This window comes from Ovis aries, chromosome 4 (genome assembly GCF_016772045.2).
Source record: "Ovis aries strain OAR_USU_Benz2616 breed Rambouillet chromosome 4, ARS-UI_Ramb_v3.0, whole genome shotgun sequence".
NCBI classification, from domain to species: Eukaryota; Metazoa; Chordata; class Mammalia; order Artiodactyla; family Bovidae; genus Ovis; species Ovis aries.
In genome coordinates, this window is record NC_056057.1 from 114930127 (window position 1) to 114946049 (window position 15923).

Sequence of the window (15923 nt, forward strand, 5' to 3'; positions counted from 1 at the left end):
TTCATTCCAATCCCAAAGAAAGGCAATGCAAAAGAATGCCCAAACTACCACACAATTGCACTCATCTCACATGCTAGTAAAGTAATGCTCAAAATTCTCCAAGCCAGGCTTCAGCAATACGTGAACCGTGAACCCCCTGATGTTCAAGCTGGTTTTAGAAAAGGCAGAGGAACCAGAGATCAAATTGCCAACATCTGCTGGATCATGGAAAAAGCAAGAGAGTTCCAGAAAAACATCAATTTCTGCTTTATTGATTATGCCAAAGCCTTTGACTGTGTGGATCACAGTAAACTGTGGAAAATTCTGAGAGAGATAGGAATACCATACCACCTGACCTGCCTCTTGAGAAATCTGTATGCAGGCCAGGAAGCAACAGTTAGAACTGGACATGGAACAACAGACTAGTTCCAAATAGGAAAAGGAGTAGGTCAAGGCTGTATATTGTCACCCTGCTTATTTAACATGCTACATAGCACAGTCAAAAAAAGTTTAAATATACATAATTTAATAATACAGATGTAATACCGTGGTCATGTATGGAGGCGAGAGTTGGACTGTGGAAAAAGCTGAGCACCGAAGAATTGATGCTTTTGAGCTGTGATGTTGGAGAAGACTCTTGAGAGTCCCTTGGACTGCAAGGAGATCCAACCAGTCCATTCTGAAGGAGATCAGCCCTGGGTGTTCTTTGGAAGGAATGATGTTGAAGCTGAAACTCCAGTACTTTGGCCACCTCATGTGAAGAGCTGACTCACTGGAAAAGAGTCTGATGCTGGGAGGGATTGGGGGCAGGAGGAGAAGGGGACGACAGAGGATGAGATGGCTGGATGGCATCACCAACTCGATGGAGGTGAGTCTGAGTGAACTCCGGGAGTTGATGATGGACAGGGAAGCCTGGCGTACTGCAATTCATGGGGTCACAGTCGGACACAACTGAGCAACTGAACTGAACTGAACTGAATACAAAATAGATAATAAAGCAAAAGAATGCAAGATTGACCATAAAATAGAAAACATAATTGTAGAGAGAATACTATAACAATTTATTGCTTAATATTTCATGATAAAAACTACCTCATGAAGTATGAAGGATAATTAATCAGTAGGAATAAGGAAAACAATTCATAAGGAAAATCATTAAGAACCTTTATTTGCAGAAGAAAGTAATCTACTGAGCATCAAGTGATTTTCTAAAGGCAAAAAGTGGCAAATCAGAACCTGAAATTATTTTTCCTTACTGTCATATAAAAAGAGCTTCCTTAACCAAACACAGGATCAAAACACTATAACTTCTCAAAAATGCTCTAAGTGAATGTATATTCATATCATTTACATAGGTCTCCTCTCACCTTTTATCTCTTCATGCACAAAAATTCCTTGTTCGTGTGTTGATCAGCTTCTTTCATATTTCCATGCCCCTACTGCCTGAATCAGCTTCATTTTACACAGAGAGGTTCATCTTTAGCTTACTTCTGAGAGTTGTTTTTGACCATATGAGGTTTTCAAGCAGATTTCAAACAATGCATACCCTCTTACCTAGTCTTGTACCATATTCAGTGTTGTACAATATTCAATAATTATGCAAAATATTCAGTGTTCATCAGCCTGGCTGGACAGATGCCACTACTCCTTCCAGAGAATAGCATGTGGGCTAAATGCCCTAGAAGAGGAATTCCTATAAGTCCTTGAGGAAGCCAGAGCTAGACTATGACCCAAGACTTTTTTTTTCCCTGCCCTGGAGCCTTCATCTGATAGTGGTAATATATGCCTTTTCTAATAGAACTGGATTTGTGCTTGCTTATTTCAGCAATAAATATTTTAAGTTTTTTTTTCTAAATTTGTCTTTTACTTTTTCTTTTAAAGTAGTTGTCTTCCAAAGTAATGTAGTATTTTGTTTTATTTTATATCTTATGAAAGTGAAAGTCGCTCGGTTGTGTTCTACTCTTTGGGATCCCATGGACAATGCAGTCCATGGAATCCTCCAGGCCAGAATACTAGAGTGGGCAGCTTTTCCTTTTTCCAGGGGATCTTCCTGACCCAGGGATCTGTCAAGGGAGTGTGTAATTTCCTCCTTTCTGTCTCGTCACAACAAAAATTTGAAGCAACAGACATTAAAGCCCTTTGACAGACCGCGTCTCAGCTCTCAGAGAGACCGTGTTACAGCTCTCGGACAGATCAGTGTCACAGCTCCGTGTTACAGCTCAGTTTTATTTAGAAAATAAAGGAAAATACATCCTCCAGGCATGAGGGGGGATGCTGACCCAAAAGACTGTGAAGAGGAGAGAGAGAGAGAGAGAGAGAGAGAGAGAGCAAGGGAGGGAGGGAAGGAGGGAGAAAGAGCAAGAGAGAGACAGAGAGAAAGGGGAGAGAGAGAAAGAGGGAGGGAGAGAAAGAGAGGGAGAAGAAGGGAAAGACAACCCCACCCCCCACCCCCCCACCCCCACGGCCCTTTGGCTCCTCTTATGTTTTTTCCCTCCCCTGGGCCTGCTATGTAAACTGGGCTAGCCAGAGGTGCTGTTTGTTCTACCTGAAGTTCTCACTCCAGTCCTCAGACCTTCCTTTGTTCTTTTTTATCAGGCTTTTCCCTTCCTAGTCTCTTAGCCACCACCATTCTGGATTCTTTTTTTCTATTCCAACTACCTAACATCGAACCCAGGTCTCCAGCATTGCAGACAGATTCTTTATTAGTTGAGCCACAAGAGAAACCCCAGTATAGTCCATGTGGTACCCACTCAAGTAGGTAGCCTATCCCTTCTCCAGTGGATCTTCCCCAACCCAAGAATCAAACCAGGGGTCTCCTCCATTGCAGGCGGATTCTTTACCAACTGAGCTATGAGGAAATATCTCATATTCAGCCTCATTCTTGGCCCAATTCTTATTTTGTATTTCTTTCACTCTTTACCCCCATTAAGTTTCAGTTCAATTCAGTTCAGTCACTCAGTCATGTCCGATTCTTTGTGATCCCATGGACCGCAGCATGCCAGGCCTCCCTGTCCATCACCAACTCCCCGAGCTTGCTCAGACTCATGTAGGTGATGCCCATCCAACCATCTCATCCTTTGTTGTCCCCTTCTCCTCCCGCCTTCAATCTTTCCCAGCATCAGGATCTTTTCCAATGACTCAGCTCTTAACTGGAGAAGGCAATGGCAACCCACTCCAGTACTCTTGCCTGGAAAATCCCATGGACAGAGGAGCCTGGTAGGCTGCAGTCCATGGGGTCACGAAGAGCCGGACATGACTGAGCAACTTCACTTTCACTTTTCACTTTCATGCATTGGAGAAGGAAATGGCAACCCACTCCAGTGTTCTTGCCTGGAGAATCCCAGGGATGGGGGAGCCTGGTGGGCTACCGTCTATGGGGTCGCACAGAGTCGGACACGACTGAGCGACTTAGCAGCAGCAGCTCTTAACATCAAATGGCCAAAATATAGGAGCCTCAGCTTTAGCATCAGGCCTTCCATCCAATGAATACTCAGGGCTGATTTCCTTTAGGGTTAACTGGTTTGATCTCCTTGGTGTCCAGGAGACTCTCAAAAGTCTTCCCCAGCGCTACAATTTAAAAGCATCAGTTCTTCAGTGCTCAGCCTTCTTTATGGTCCAACTCTCACATCCATATATGACTACTGGAAAAACCATGGCTTTGACTATATGAACCTTTAATGACAAAGTGATTTCTCTGTTTTTTAATACACTATCTGGGTTTGTCATAGCTCTCCTTCCAAGGAGCAAACATCCTTTAATTTTGTGGCTGCAGTGATTTTGGAGCCCAAGAAAATAAATATCTGTCACTGATTCTACTTTTTCCCCTTCTATTTGCCATGAAGTGATGGGACTGGATGCCATGATCTTAGTTTTTTGAATGCTGAGTTTTAAGCCAACTTTTTCACTCTCCTCTTTCACCCTCATCAAGAGGCTCTTTAGTTCCTCTTGGCTTTGTGCCATTAGAGTGGTATCATCTGCATATCTAAGGCTGTTGATATTCCTCTTGGCAATCTTGATTCCAGCTTATGATTCATCCAACCCAGCATTTCACATGATATATTCTGCTTATAGGGCTTCCCAGGTAGCTCAGCTAGTAAAGAATCTGCCAGCAATGCAGGAGAAAGTGAAAGTGAAGTTGCTCAGTCATGTCTGACTTTTTGCGATGCTGTGGACTGTAGTCCAGCAGGCTCCTCTATCCATGGGATTTTCCAGGCAAGAATCCTGGAGTGGGTTGCCATTCCCTTCTCCAGGGGATCTTCCCAACCCAGGGATCGAATATGGGTCTCCCACATTGCAGGCAGACTCTTTACCGTGGCAACCCAGGAGACGCCAGTGCAATTCCTGGCTGAGGAAGTTCCCCTGGAGAAGGGATAGGTTACCTACGCCAGTATCCTTGGGCTTCCCTGGTGGCTCAGATGGTAAAGAATCCACCTGCAATGAGGGAGAGCTGGGCTCAGTCCCTGGATTGGGAAGATCTCCTGGAGGAGGACATGGCAACCACTCCAGTATTCCTGCCTGGAAATCCCCATGGACAGAGAAGCCTGGTGGGCTTCAGTCCATGGCGTTGCAAAACGTCAGACAGGACAGAGCAACAAAGCAAAGCACAGCACATTCTGCGTATAAGTTAAATAAACAGGGTGACAATATACAGCCTTGATGTACTCCTTTCCCAATTTTGAACCAGTGAGTTGTTTCATGTCCAGTTTTAACTGTTGCTTCTTGACCCACATACCAGCACCACAGTTCAAAAACATCAGTTTTCAGGAAACAAATAAGATAGTCTGGTATTCTCATCTCTTGAAGAATTTTCCAGAGTTTGTTGTGATCCACACAGTCAAGAAGAACTGCCTACCACTCCTCAAAAATCACACACACACACACACACACACACACACTCCCTAAGAACAGACACTCCAACCCCAAAAACAAGACAAGGACAGTGGCTCTCTGCCTCCCAGTTCTGCAGAGTTTCTGGAAAGGAAGAGGGTTCCATTCTATCCTGTTCTGCACCTTGCTCCAGCTTTGCGCTGAGGGTAAAGAAGTTCTCCGCGAAAACCCAACACTCCCACGGAGGCAACCAGTGGGCTTTAGCAACGAGGGGGTGAGGGACGGGGAGTTGGAGGGGGTCCATATTTTGCTCTCTCACAATCCAAACATCACTTCTTTTCTTCTCTCACGTCTTAAGGAGGAAATGAGAGGGGGCGAGCCGCTCGCGGTCTCCGACAGGAAGCATCCCTGGGTGCAGTGGGGGTTGGGGGGTAGAGGCTGGGGGGCGGGGGCTGGTCCACGCTCTGAACCCAGTGCTCTCGGTTTCGGCGGCAGCAGTTTCTCCCCGCCCGGAGGGGACAGGGGGCGCCCTCCGTCAGCCCCACTTTCCTTCTTATCCTACAGTCGTGCCCTGCAGCCTTCGGCCGCGCGCTCTCGCCGACCCGCCGCACCCAGCCCGCAGTACCGCGCCTGGTAAGGGGACCCTGGCGGGGGTCCCGGGGTTCTGGGGAGGCCGGGGGGTGGGCGGCGAGGAGCAAAGCAGGAGGGGAGCTGGGGCTGGGGAGGGCGTCTGGAGCCAGCAGTTGAATCAGGGCTACTGACTGGTGCGACCTCACACCGGTTCCATGCCTCTGGGCTTCTCTGTCAGTGAAACCCGGCTCCTCTGTCAGTGAAACCCGGCGCCAATGGAGAGCGTTATGGACAACAGCGGATTCCCAGTGCGACTGAAGCGGGTTTGGGAACCGCTCACTCAGCGTTCACAGCCCATCGCTTTCCACAGGGCTGCGATCTTTTCCGTGTTGTGGCTTACTTCTTAGCTCCTTTGATTTTCATAAGCTTCACAGGGATTCATAGAGCTTCGCTAGTAGTCTTCACAAATAGTTCATAGCTTGTGAAACTGCCATAGAGCTTCACAAATAGTTCATCTGATAGATGAGAAAAACTCACATTCACAAGGTGAATTCACAAGGTAGGTAGAACGTACATCTTAAGTTTTACCTTCTTAATTTCTTCGATACCACCCCCGGCCCATCCCGGACAAGCACCACCTCCCAGAGATGGCAGGGGGTAGGAATCCATTCCTAGGGCTCCACAGGATGAGTACCCTCGCTGAGTCACGTGTTCCCAATGAAACCTCTCAGTGGACATTGTTCCAAGACCTTGATCTTCTGAAAGCCACCCCATTCTCCCCCAGAGATACCACATGTTTCCTGCGACATGATGTAGAACTCAATTCTATGGCAGAGAGACACCAGCGTGTACAGGAACCATCCTTGGTCTGCTGTCAACCCCCTGTAAGAGCTGTGTTATGAAATTATGATGCTAAACTGTGAAACCAGCGATGCCAGGAAACAGAGGGACTAGGGCACACCAAGAAGGAGAGCCTCATGAATGAGGAAAATGAAAAATATTTTTACCTTTCCAGAAACAGCATAATGAGAGAGCCTGCTTTCTCATGGTTTGATAAAATAATGTATTGTCAAGATAACATCAGGTTCGTCCAATTTAAAGATCAGAAGGTATATGATGTCCATTTGCTTCAGCTTCCTCCCTAAGTTAGCTCCTCCTGCTGTTCCTGTCAGATACCCTTATAATCTCTGCTTGCACACTGTCTCTATCATGATTCCTGACCCCGTTTGGGGAGGATTAAGATTTTCTTCGTGGAGAAGAAACCTGCCTCCATTCTTCATTTCCCCACTTTTGTCTGTTCTGCGATTGACACCGTGTCACATCGCTTCAGGTTTACAGTGCTTCCGGATGTCTTCCTAGGCTTGATTCAGTCCTTTTAATATCCTGTCATTTCAGCATCTCCATTAATATCCTTTCTGACTAGTCTCTGGACACTTTGGTACTTATTAATATCCACCCCATCCCCAAAAATTCCATTCTTCAGTGATATGTGTCTCCCCGGCAGCCTGACCCACTCCAAAGATGGTTCAAGAGGACGGTGCTGCACCTCTGCTCACCAACCAGAAATTTGATGGCATTTTGTGGCAGCCACAGAGCTCCATCTGGATCACACTGATCATCAAGCTGCAGAAAAACACCAGATCGTTTAAAACTGAAATCCTTCCATTCTGAGCAACTTCTGTCCCCTGCAATTTTATGTTTGAATTTTTTTTTAAATGCACCCAAAATTTTGCAACACACTTCTCTTTGTTGGCTTTAGGGCAAGCTTCGAGCCTGTTGGCTTCAGTTTTGTCTTGATCAGAGATGGCAACATGGTATGTGATGTTCCAAGAGGTTGCTTGACCTTATAATTGCTTTTCTGCCCTGATAAATCTAAGAGAATATCCAGGCAAATGTGTCATTTTTGCTCTTAGCCCCATGGCAGTTGTGTGATCATGGGCAGAGCAGTTAAGGTTCAGTTTCCCAATATTTTAATAGAAAAGTTAATGCCTATCTTGGTCACATCATAGGGAATTTTGAAGAACAATTAAAATAATGGATATAAAAGAAACTTTAAAATTTAAAATAAATGTACAGAGGATTATTATGATGCTAAAGTTCATCAACATTGTCACCACTATCTTCATCATTTTTACCACATTGATATACTGATTCCATTATATAGAAAATCTCATCGGAGGTAGAAACGGTGTCAGAGAATTTGTTCAGTTTTAGCAAAAGCCACCTGACCTGCCTCTTGAGAAACCTATATGCAGGTCAGGAAGCAACAGTTAGAACTGGACATGAAACAACAGACTGGCTCTAAATAGGAAAAGGAGTACATCAAGGCTGTATATTGTCACCCTGCTTATTTAACTTATACGCAGAGTACATCATGAGAAATGCTGGGCTGGAAGAAGCACATGCTGGAGTCAAGATTGCCGGGAGAAATATCAATAACCTCAGATATGCAGATGACACCACCCTATGGCAGAAAGTGAAGAGGAACTAAAAAGTCTCTTGATGAAAGTGAAAGAGGAGAGTGAAAAAGTTGGCTTAAAGCTCAACATTCAGAAAACTAAGATCATGGCATCTGGTCCCATCACTTCTTGGCAAATAGATGGGGAAACAGTGGAAACAGTATCAGACTTTATTTTGGGGGGCTCCAAAATCACTGCAGATGGTGACTGCAGCCATGAAATTAAAAGATGCTTAAGGAAAGTTATGACCAACCTAGATGGCATATTCAAAAGCAGAGACATTATTTTGCCAACAAAGGTCCGTCTAGTCAAGGCTATGGTTTTTCCAGTGGTAATATATGGATGTGAGACTTGGACTGTGAAGAAAGCTGAGTGCCGAAGAACTGATGCTTTTGAACTGTGGTGTTGGAGAGGACTCTTGAGAGTCCCTTGGACTGCAAGGAGATCCAACCAGTCCATTCTAAAGGAGATCAGTCCTGGGTGTTCTTTGGAAGGAATGATGTTGAAGCTGAAACTCCAGTACTTTGGCCACCTCATGCGAAGAGTTGACTCATTGGAAAAGACTCTGATTCTGGGAGGGATTGGGGGCAGGAGGAGAAGGGGACAACAGAGCATGAGATGGCTGGATGGCATCACCGACTTGAGGGACATGAGTCTGAGTGAACTCCGGGAGCTGGTGACGGACAGGGAGGCCTGGCATGCTGCAATTCATGGGGTCACAAAGAGTTGGACAGGACTGAGTGACTGAACTGAACTGAACTGAATATAATTTATCAGAGGCAAGGACAGCATGTGGGAAAGGTGGTGAGGAAAATGCTCTTCTGGGGGTGAAGGGAGGGAAAGGGGTGTGTGGGAGAAAGGGAAAGGAAGGAAGTTATCTTAATATATTCCGACAGTGTGACAAGGGATGGTTTCCCTAATGGGGACCATATTTATGCATCCAGACTGAGTGAATAGAAAAATGTAAAAAAGGTAGGAATACCAGAATCAAGCTAAATAAGCAAATCAGTTATGAAAACCGTTCTGAATTCAATGCTAATCAATACAATGCAAGTTTAAACCAATTAAGACATAAGACACTTTAATGTATGCTCCAAAGGGTAACCAAAAAATTAAAAACCTGGTATTACTAAGTGTAAGTGAAGATTTAAGGGATGCTCACATGTGGCTGCTGCCAGCATGATAGCAGAAGTGTCCTGGAGTGGGACTTGGCAACATCTAGTCAGGTGGAAGCTGTCCATCCCAGGGACTGTCACGTGCACAAGATGTGTGCAGGACTCTTCTGCAGCACTCTTGGTAGCAGCAAGGATGTATTTGGAACTCCACATGTTTGTTAAGAAAGAATTGGATTAAATGTTACATAAATAATGCCACTTCCATGAAAGATTAAAATACCAAAAAGTACTATATCTTAACTACAGGCCGATGTGTGTACAAGTGTAAATACACGATTGAGAAAGGGACATAAACATCTCGGAATACTGATTACCCCTGAAAGGAAGAGTGAGAATGAGACTGGGAAGTGGAGGAGTCAAAAAATAAAGACATGGAGCTGTTTGTGTAATGTTCTTTTAATGTTTTCAGTCCAACAGAATAGCAGCAATAACAATGCCAAAATACTGAGATTTGTTCATTGCAAATGGTGGGCATTCATTTCCTTCCTCGGTGTATTTCTCTCCTTAAAATGTTTGTTTCATGACTGCATAATCTTTCAAATTGACTAAATTAAATACAGGCTCAGAGTTCATCCTAATTATAGTTGCACATTGCAGGCTTGCCTTTTCTAATGCACAATTATCTTTCCTAGCACCAAGAAGAATGACACAACCGCATGCCTCAGCTGAATGAAACCTTTATCTCCACGGTTTTGCCAATTTCTGGTGACATCGACTGGGATTTTTTAAAGTGGCTATTGATTTAAAGACATTTGATTTAAAACTGAGCAGGCAATGACTTTATCCTGAATTTGTCCTTAATCTTGCTTCTGTCCCTCAGTTATGGCTCCAGTTTCTCTTCCCCCAGCTGCTCAGAGGAAGGAAGGTTGATGACCATGTTTGGCCCTCTTCCCCTTCTCCCTCTCATGTCCATCCTCAAAGGTGCCCTGGACCCCAAATCCACACTCCCACTGGAAGGTATATTGTACTTTCCCCTTTGCCACTGGGATGTCCATCTGATACAGAGTTTCTGGGACTGGAAATGCCCAGTACTTCAAACAAACAACTACTCATTTACAGTAAGGCAACTTTGCCTACCTTGATTCTAATAATAATAATAAAAAAATAATTACAGTAAGGCAACTTGCCTACAGTAGTCAACTTACCTACAGTAAGGCAACTTACCTACAGTAAGGCAACTTGCCTACGGTAAGGCAACTTGCCTACCTTGATTCTAATAATAATAAAATAATAAAAAGTCCAGCTTCTCATTCCTAGAAGAAGACTTTCTTTATTTCATGCCTTTCCAGCTTGAAGGGAGATAAACAACTGATGCATATTCAAACATTTCTTGCTTTCCTGTAGGAGGAAGAATAGCAAGAGTTCACTATGTTAACATAACCTGGCTTGCTTAAAGTTATATATGGATAACTGAAAGCAAAATATAAGTTAGAAAGTTAGCAAATGTAAAGATAATTATTTTTGGCTGTCTAAATTGGAGGTGTTCTCAGGCCTTCAGTTCAGTTCAGTTCAGTTCAGTTTCTCAGTCGTGTCTGACTCTTTGCAACCCTATGAATTGCAACATGCCAGGCCTCCCTGTCCATCACCAACTCCCAGAGTTCACTCAAACTCATGTCCCTCGAGTCAGTGATGCCATCCAGCCATCTCATCCTCTGTCGTCCCCTTCTCCTCCTGCCCCCAATCCCTCCCAGCATCAGAGTCTTTTCCAGTGAGTCAACTCTTCGCATGAGGTGGCCAAAGTACTGGAGTTTCAGCTTTAGCATCGTTCCTTCCAAAGAACTCCCAGGACTGATCTTCAGAATGGACTGGTTGGACCAACTCCTATAAGGACACTTGCTTTAATTCCTTTCTTCTTTTTATTCCAGAAGCTAATGGAAGGGCTTCAGAGGAGCAGATACGGAACCATGGCTGAAGGTAAGAAACCCTCCAAATTCTCAAGCTCTCTGGGCACCAGGGGGAAATCACTATCTTCCCTCCTCCACTCCCTGACCTCAAATATTGAGACAGAAAAGAAACCCAATTATTTTAAACTGCAGAAGAAAAAGGTAGCTATCGTGTTCATTGGGCTTCCCTGGTGGCTCAGCTGGTAAAGAATCCACCTGCAATGAGGATGAGCTTGGTTCAGTCCCTGGGTTGGGAAGATCCCCTGGAGAATGGAATAACTAGCCACTCCATTATTCTGGCCTGGAGAATTCCATGGACTGTATAGTCCTTTCCCTTCTCCAGGGGATCTTCCCAACCCAGGGATCAAACCCAGGTCTCCTGCATTGCAGGCAGATTCTTTACCAGCTGAGCCACAAGCGCAACCCCAGTATAGTCCATAGGGTAGGAAAGAGTCGGACACAACTGAGTGACTTTCACTTTCATCTTGTTGTTTATCTTCCCTACCATCAGCACAGCCCACACACCCAAGTGTGAAGCTCTGCTCTGCGCAGTGATGTATGGGAAATGTGGAAACAAAACTTCAAGTCAGAAGTCAGGAGATTTGGAACCAAATTGTGAAAACGTTTTTCCCTACCTGTGCTCAGCTGAAAAGAGGGCAGGTTCCCCATGTGTGCGTGCTAAGTCACTTCAATTATGTCTGACTCTTGGCGACCCTCTGGAGCTGTAGCTCGCCAGGCTCCTCTGTCTGTGGGATTTTCCAGGCAAGAATACTGGAGTGAGTTCCCATGCCCTCCTCCAGGGATCTTCCTGACCCAGGAATCAAACCTGGGTCTCTTGCATCTCCTGTATTGGCAGGCCGCTTCTTTACCACTAGTGCCACCTGGGAAACCCCAAGTTCCCCCATAGAGATTTAGTAATCATGTTTGAAAAAAATCCAGAATACTTAAGGAAAGGCAGAAACAACGCAGAGTAAAACGAGTAAAATAACAGATTTTAGGAGCCTAGAATGAATTTAATTCATTTGGGCTTATAAGAACTCCAGAAATCCTTGCATTCTCACTCTCTTCATCCCTAGAAGACTTAGCTGTTGGTACAGAGTGACCCTCACCAACACCACTTTTATTATAATTTCCTATAATTCTATCAGCCACATCAATGATCTTTCCAAAATATGTATTGTTAACGTTCTTATCATCTCTTCTTCAGCCACCCATCCAGGGTCATCTGTCAGACTCTGTCCCTGACATTAAACACAGGCCTTCCGTAGGCTCACTTTCCAATATTCAAATCCCTACCCTAAGAGCAGAAACCCAGGAACATTCATCTGGTCCTCAGTGAGAGGTCATTGAGACTCTAACATCTGAGACTTCCTTTACTCCCAGGGTTCAGATGACTGTAATGAGCAGTCTGTGTGCCTGGGAACTGGTGGGTGAAAAGCAGATAATATTTTCTCATTTATGATTTATCCTCACCTCCTTGTAATTTCACCTGAGATTAGTGTGAAACTGGCCTAAGCAATGTCATGGGAAAAGCAAAGGATCACTTTTCTTTCTGAAAACCTGTATTTTCATTGGTCCTGAAGAAGTCCTTGGAGCATCCCTCATAGTGTAGCAGTTCTGGCGCTTGGCTATGGGTCCAAGCTTGGGCTCCCAATGTGGGCTTCCTACCAGTCAAGAGCCACCCAAAGTTGTATGCAAACACCTGTACGATTTTCATATCACTGTTTGGCAGAGAGAGGTCCATAGCTTTCATGAGATACCATGAAAGGTCAGTGACAGAAACATCTTATGAATCACTAACTTTACCAACAGAGACCTACTGTATGGCACAGAGAACTCTGCTCAATATTCTAAATAATCTAAATAGGAAAAGAATTTGAAAAAGAAAAGATACACACATAGGAATGACTGACTCACTCTGCTGCATGCCTGGAACTGAAACAACAGTGCTCACCATCTTGTTGTTGCTCAGTCGCTCAGTCATGTCCTCCTCTGAGACCCCATGGACTGCAGCACACCGGGCTTCCCTGTCCTTCACCATCTCCCAGACTTTACTCAGACTCACGTCCACTGAGTCCATGATGCCATCCAACCATCTCATCCTTTGTTGTCCTCTTCTCCTCCTGCCTTCAATCTTTCCCAGCATCAGGGTCTTTTCTACTGAGTCAGCTCTTCTTTGCAGCAGGTGGCCAAAGTATTGGAGTTTCAGCTTCAGTATCAGTCCCTCCAATGAATATGCAGAGTTGATTTCCTTTAGGATTGACTGGTTTGATCTCCTTGCAGTCCAAGGGATTCTCAAGAGTCTTCTCCACAGTTTGAAAGCATCAGTTCTTCAGTGCTCAATCTTCTTTATGGTCCAACTTTCACATCTGTACAGGACTACTGGAAAAATCATAGTTTTGGCTAAACAGACCTTTGTTGGCATAGTGATATCTCTGCTTTTTAATACACTGTCTAGGTTTGTCATAGCTTTTCTTCCAAACAGCAAACATCTTTTAATTTCATGGCTGAAGTCACCATCTGCAGTGATTTTGGAGCCCAAGAAAATAAAGTCTCTGACTGTTTCCATTGTTTCCCCATTGATTTGCCATGAAGTGGTGGGACCGGTGCCATGATGTTAGTTTTCTGAATGTTGAGTTTTAAGCCAGCTCGTTATCTACTCCAAGAGTAAATAAAAATTTTAAATTAAAGAGAAAAAAAAGAATCACTACCATGGTAAAACAAGAAAATTCTTTTTTTAACAGGTGGAATAGAACATCAGGGCTTTGAACCTTCCTCCTCGTTGAGGATCATCCTGGTAGGGAAAACAGGCAGTGGGAGAAGTGCCACTGGAAACAGCATCCTCTGCCAGCCCGTGTTTGAGTCCAAGCTGGGGGCCCAGTCGGTGACCAGGAAGTGTCAGAGGGCAACAGGCATGTGGAATGGGAGGAGCATCCTGGTGGTGGACACGCCCCCCATCTTCGAGGCTGGGGCCCAGGATCAAGAGATGTATGAGAATATCGGAGCCTGTTACCTGCTGTCGGTGCCAGGGCCCCACGTGCTGCTGCTGGTGACCCAGCTGGGGCGCTTCACCGAGCAGGACGTGGTGGCTGCGACCAGGGTGAAGGAGGTCTTTGGGGTAGGAGCCGAGAGACACATGGTCATCCTCTTCACTCACAAGGAGGACTTGGCGGGCGGATCCTTGGATGAGTATGTGGCAAACACAGACAACCTCAGGCTGAGGAGCCTGGTCCGGGAGTGCGGGCGGAGGTACTGTGCCTTCAACAACCGGGCCTCCGGGGATGAGCAGAGAGAGCAGCTGGCCCAGCTGATGGCTGTGATCGAGGGGCTGGAGCGGGAGCACCAGGGCGCCTTCCTCACCAATGAGCTCTTCTTTGATGCACAGATGCTCCGGCAGATGGGGGGTGGTGCCCATGGAGAAGGTCAGAGGCACTACCTGGACAAGGTACGGCTGCAGGTTGCAAAGCAAAAGCAAGGCCTGAAAGAGGCTGAGAGAAACGGTGCCTCTAAGGCGCTCCTCCAACTCAAAGCCTGGATTGTTTCTCATGTCAAAATATTTGTTCTTCTTGTCCTGTGCCTTTTTATTTTTCTTGCCATTGTAATTATTTTGTGTAATACCCATCAAGGCTGAGCATTTTCAGATGACATCTGCTGTCAGCTTCCATTTTTTTCAGAGTCAGTATATCACTGATTCAGTGGACATGGGCTTGGGTGGACTCTGGGAGTTGGTGATGGACAGGGAGGCCTGGTGTGCTGTAGTTCATGGGGTTGCAAACAGTCAGACACGACTGAGTGACTGAACTGCACTGATACCTATGTTGATCAGGAACTTTGTTTGCTTTTTACATAATTTCACTTACAATTTCACTTCCTTGCATCAGACATGCCATCCCTTTTCTTCAGTTGCTTTTTAGGTAAATAAAATCCAAAGGGGGAAAAAATTCCCTTTCTGTTGTGTTAAAAATGGTGATGGCAAATAATAAACTAAATGCACACCATCAAGAAGTATTGAGGAGTTTGCATAAAGGAAATTGAGTGGACTGACATGCTGTGCGAGCGAGCGTCTTACCAGGGACCTACTTTTTACAGTTGAAATGGCTTATTTTATATGACAGATACTCCGACTTCCTTGTAGGTTGTAAATATATATATATACACACTCCACAAGAAAGAAAGACTAGGATGTTCTGGGACATCTCTGGGGTGTGAAGAGGCTAGGGAAGAAAGGAAGAAGGCCCTGGAGATGAGCTGGGGAGGAAGATCTCCAATAGTCAGCCCCTGGGAAATCAAGAACCGGAAATCCTTAGAGCAGGGCTGGATGAGAGCCAGATGATAAGTTTAGGAAGTCAGGCTTAGCCAGCCATCTGGTCTCCTTCAACACTCAACCGTCCTCTTGAGCAAGAAAGCCACCCTGGACAAGAAGGAAGTGACCTGCAAGGCTGCATTCCCTACAAGTTTAGAAATTTGAATTGCATGAACTTTTCTTATGTGGTGATGAAACATTCTGTTTCTTTTGATTTATTCACCCTTTAAAAAAATGTAAAAGCCCTCCTCAGCTCACAGGTTATATACAGAACTGGCCTCAGCCTTGATTTGCTCTGCAGGCTGTGGTTTGCCCACTCCCGTTTTAGAGGAGATTTTCCATCATGGGTTGAGCTGGGATGTAGTGGAACATCTTGAACCCTGGGTCAGCACAATCACGTGTGATATCTGTAGAAATTTGGGGGAAAGGTGGCATTGCACATTTCAGTGGTAGAAAAGAGAAGCAGGCAGACACTGGAGTTAAGTCTGAGTGGAGGCCACCAAATCAGTGGAAAGAGGAAGTCAGATGAGGAAGGGTCTGGGTGACCCCTTCCCAACTTCTATGGGATAGCTGCCCATGCCTTCATACCCTGTAGGGGAGACCCATGGTCGCATAGGCACCCTGTGACTGGGTAGGTAAATGATGAGCTCTCTGTGATGCCCAAGCTCATTGTCCATGTCCCCGCTGGTGATAAAGGTGTGGTTTATCTCAACAGTGCTATCCCATA

General features: G+C 45.2%; 1 protein-coding gene across 1 annotated transcript; it reads left to right on the plus strand.

Moving 5' to 3' along the window:
• Nucleotides 1-5299: 5299 nt before the first annotated feature.
• Nucleotides 5300-14375, plus strand: LOC105615131 (GTPase IMAP family member 5-like). Its single transcript, XM_060414414.1, has 4 exons — nt 5300-5439; nt 10876-10924; nt 13638-14142; nt 14279-14375. Exons 2-4 carry the CDS (start codon nt 10882-10884, stop codon nt 14373-14375), a joined length of 645 nt encoding a protein of 214 aa, XP_060270397.1. The 5' UTR covers nt 5300-5439; nt 10876-10881.
• The last annotated feature ends 1548 nt before the right edge of the window (nt 14376-15923 follow it).

Bases quoted from the DNA above. Each gene is read 5' to 3' on its own strand.
- LOC105615131 (XM_060414414.1), top strand. From the start codon at position 10,882: ATGGAAGGGCTTCAGAGGAGCAGATACGGAACCATGGCTGAAG. The intron at 10,925-13,637 runs GTAAGAAACCCT...TTTTTTTAACAG, and splicing joins ATACGGAACCATGGCTGAAG to GTGGAATAGAACATCAGGGC. The intron at 14,143-14,278 runs GTACTGTGCCTT...TTTGATGCACAG, and splicing joins GTCCGGGAGTGCGGGCGGAG to ATGCTCCGGCAGATGGGGGG.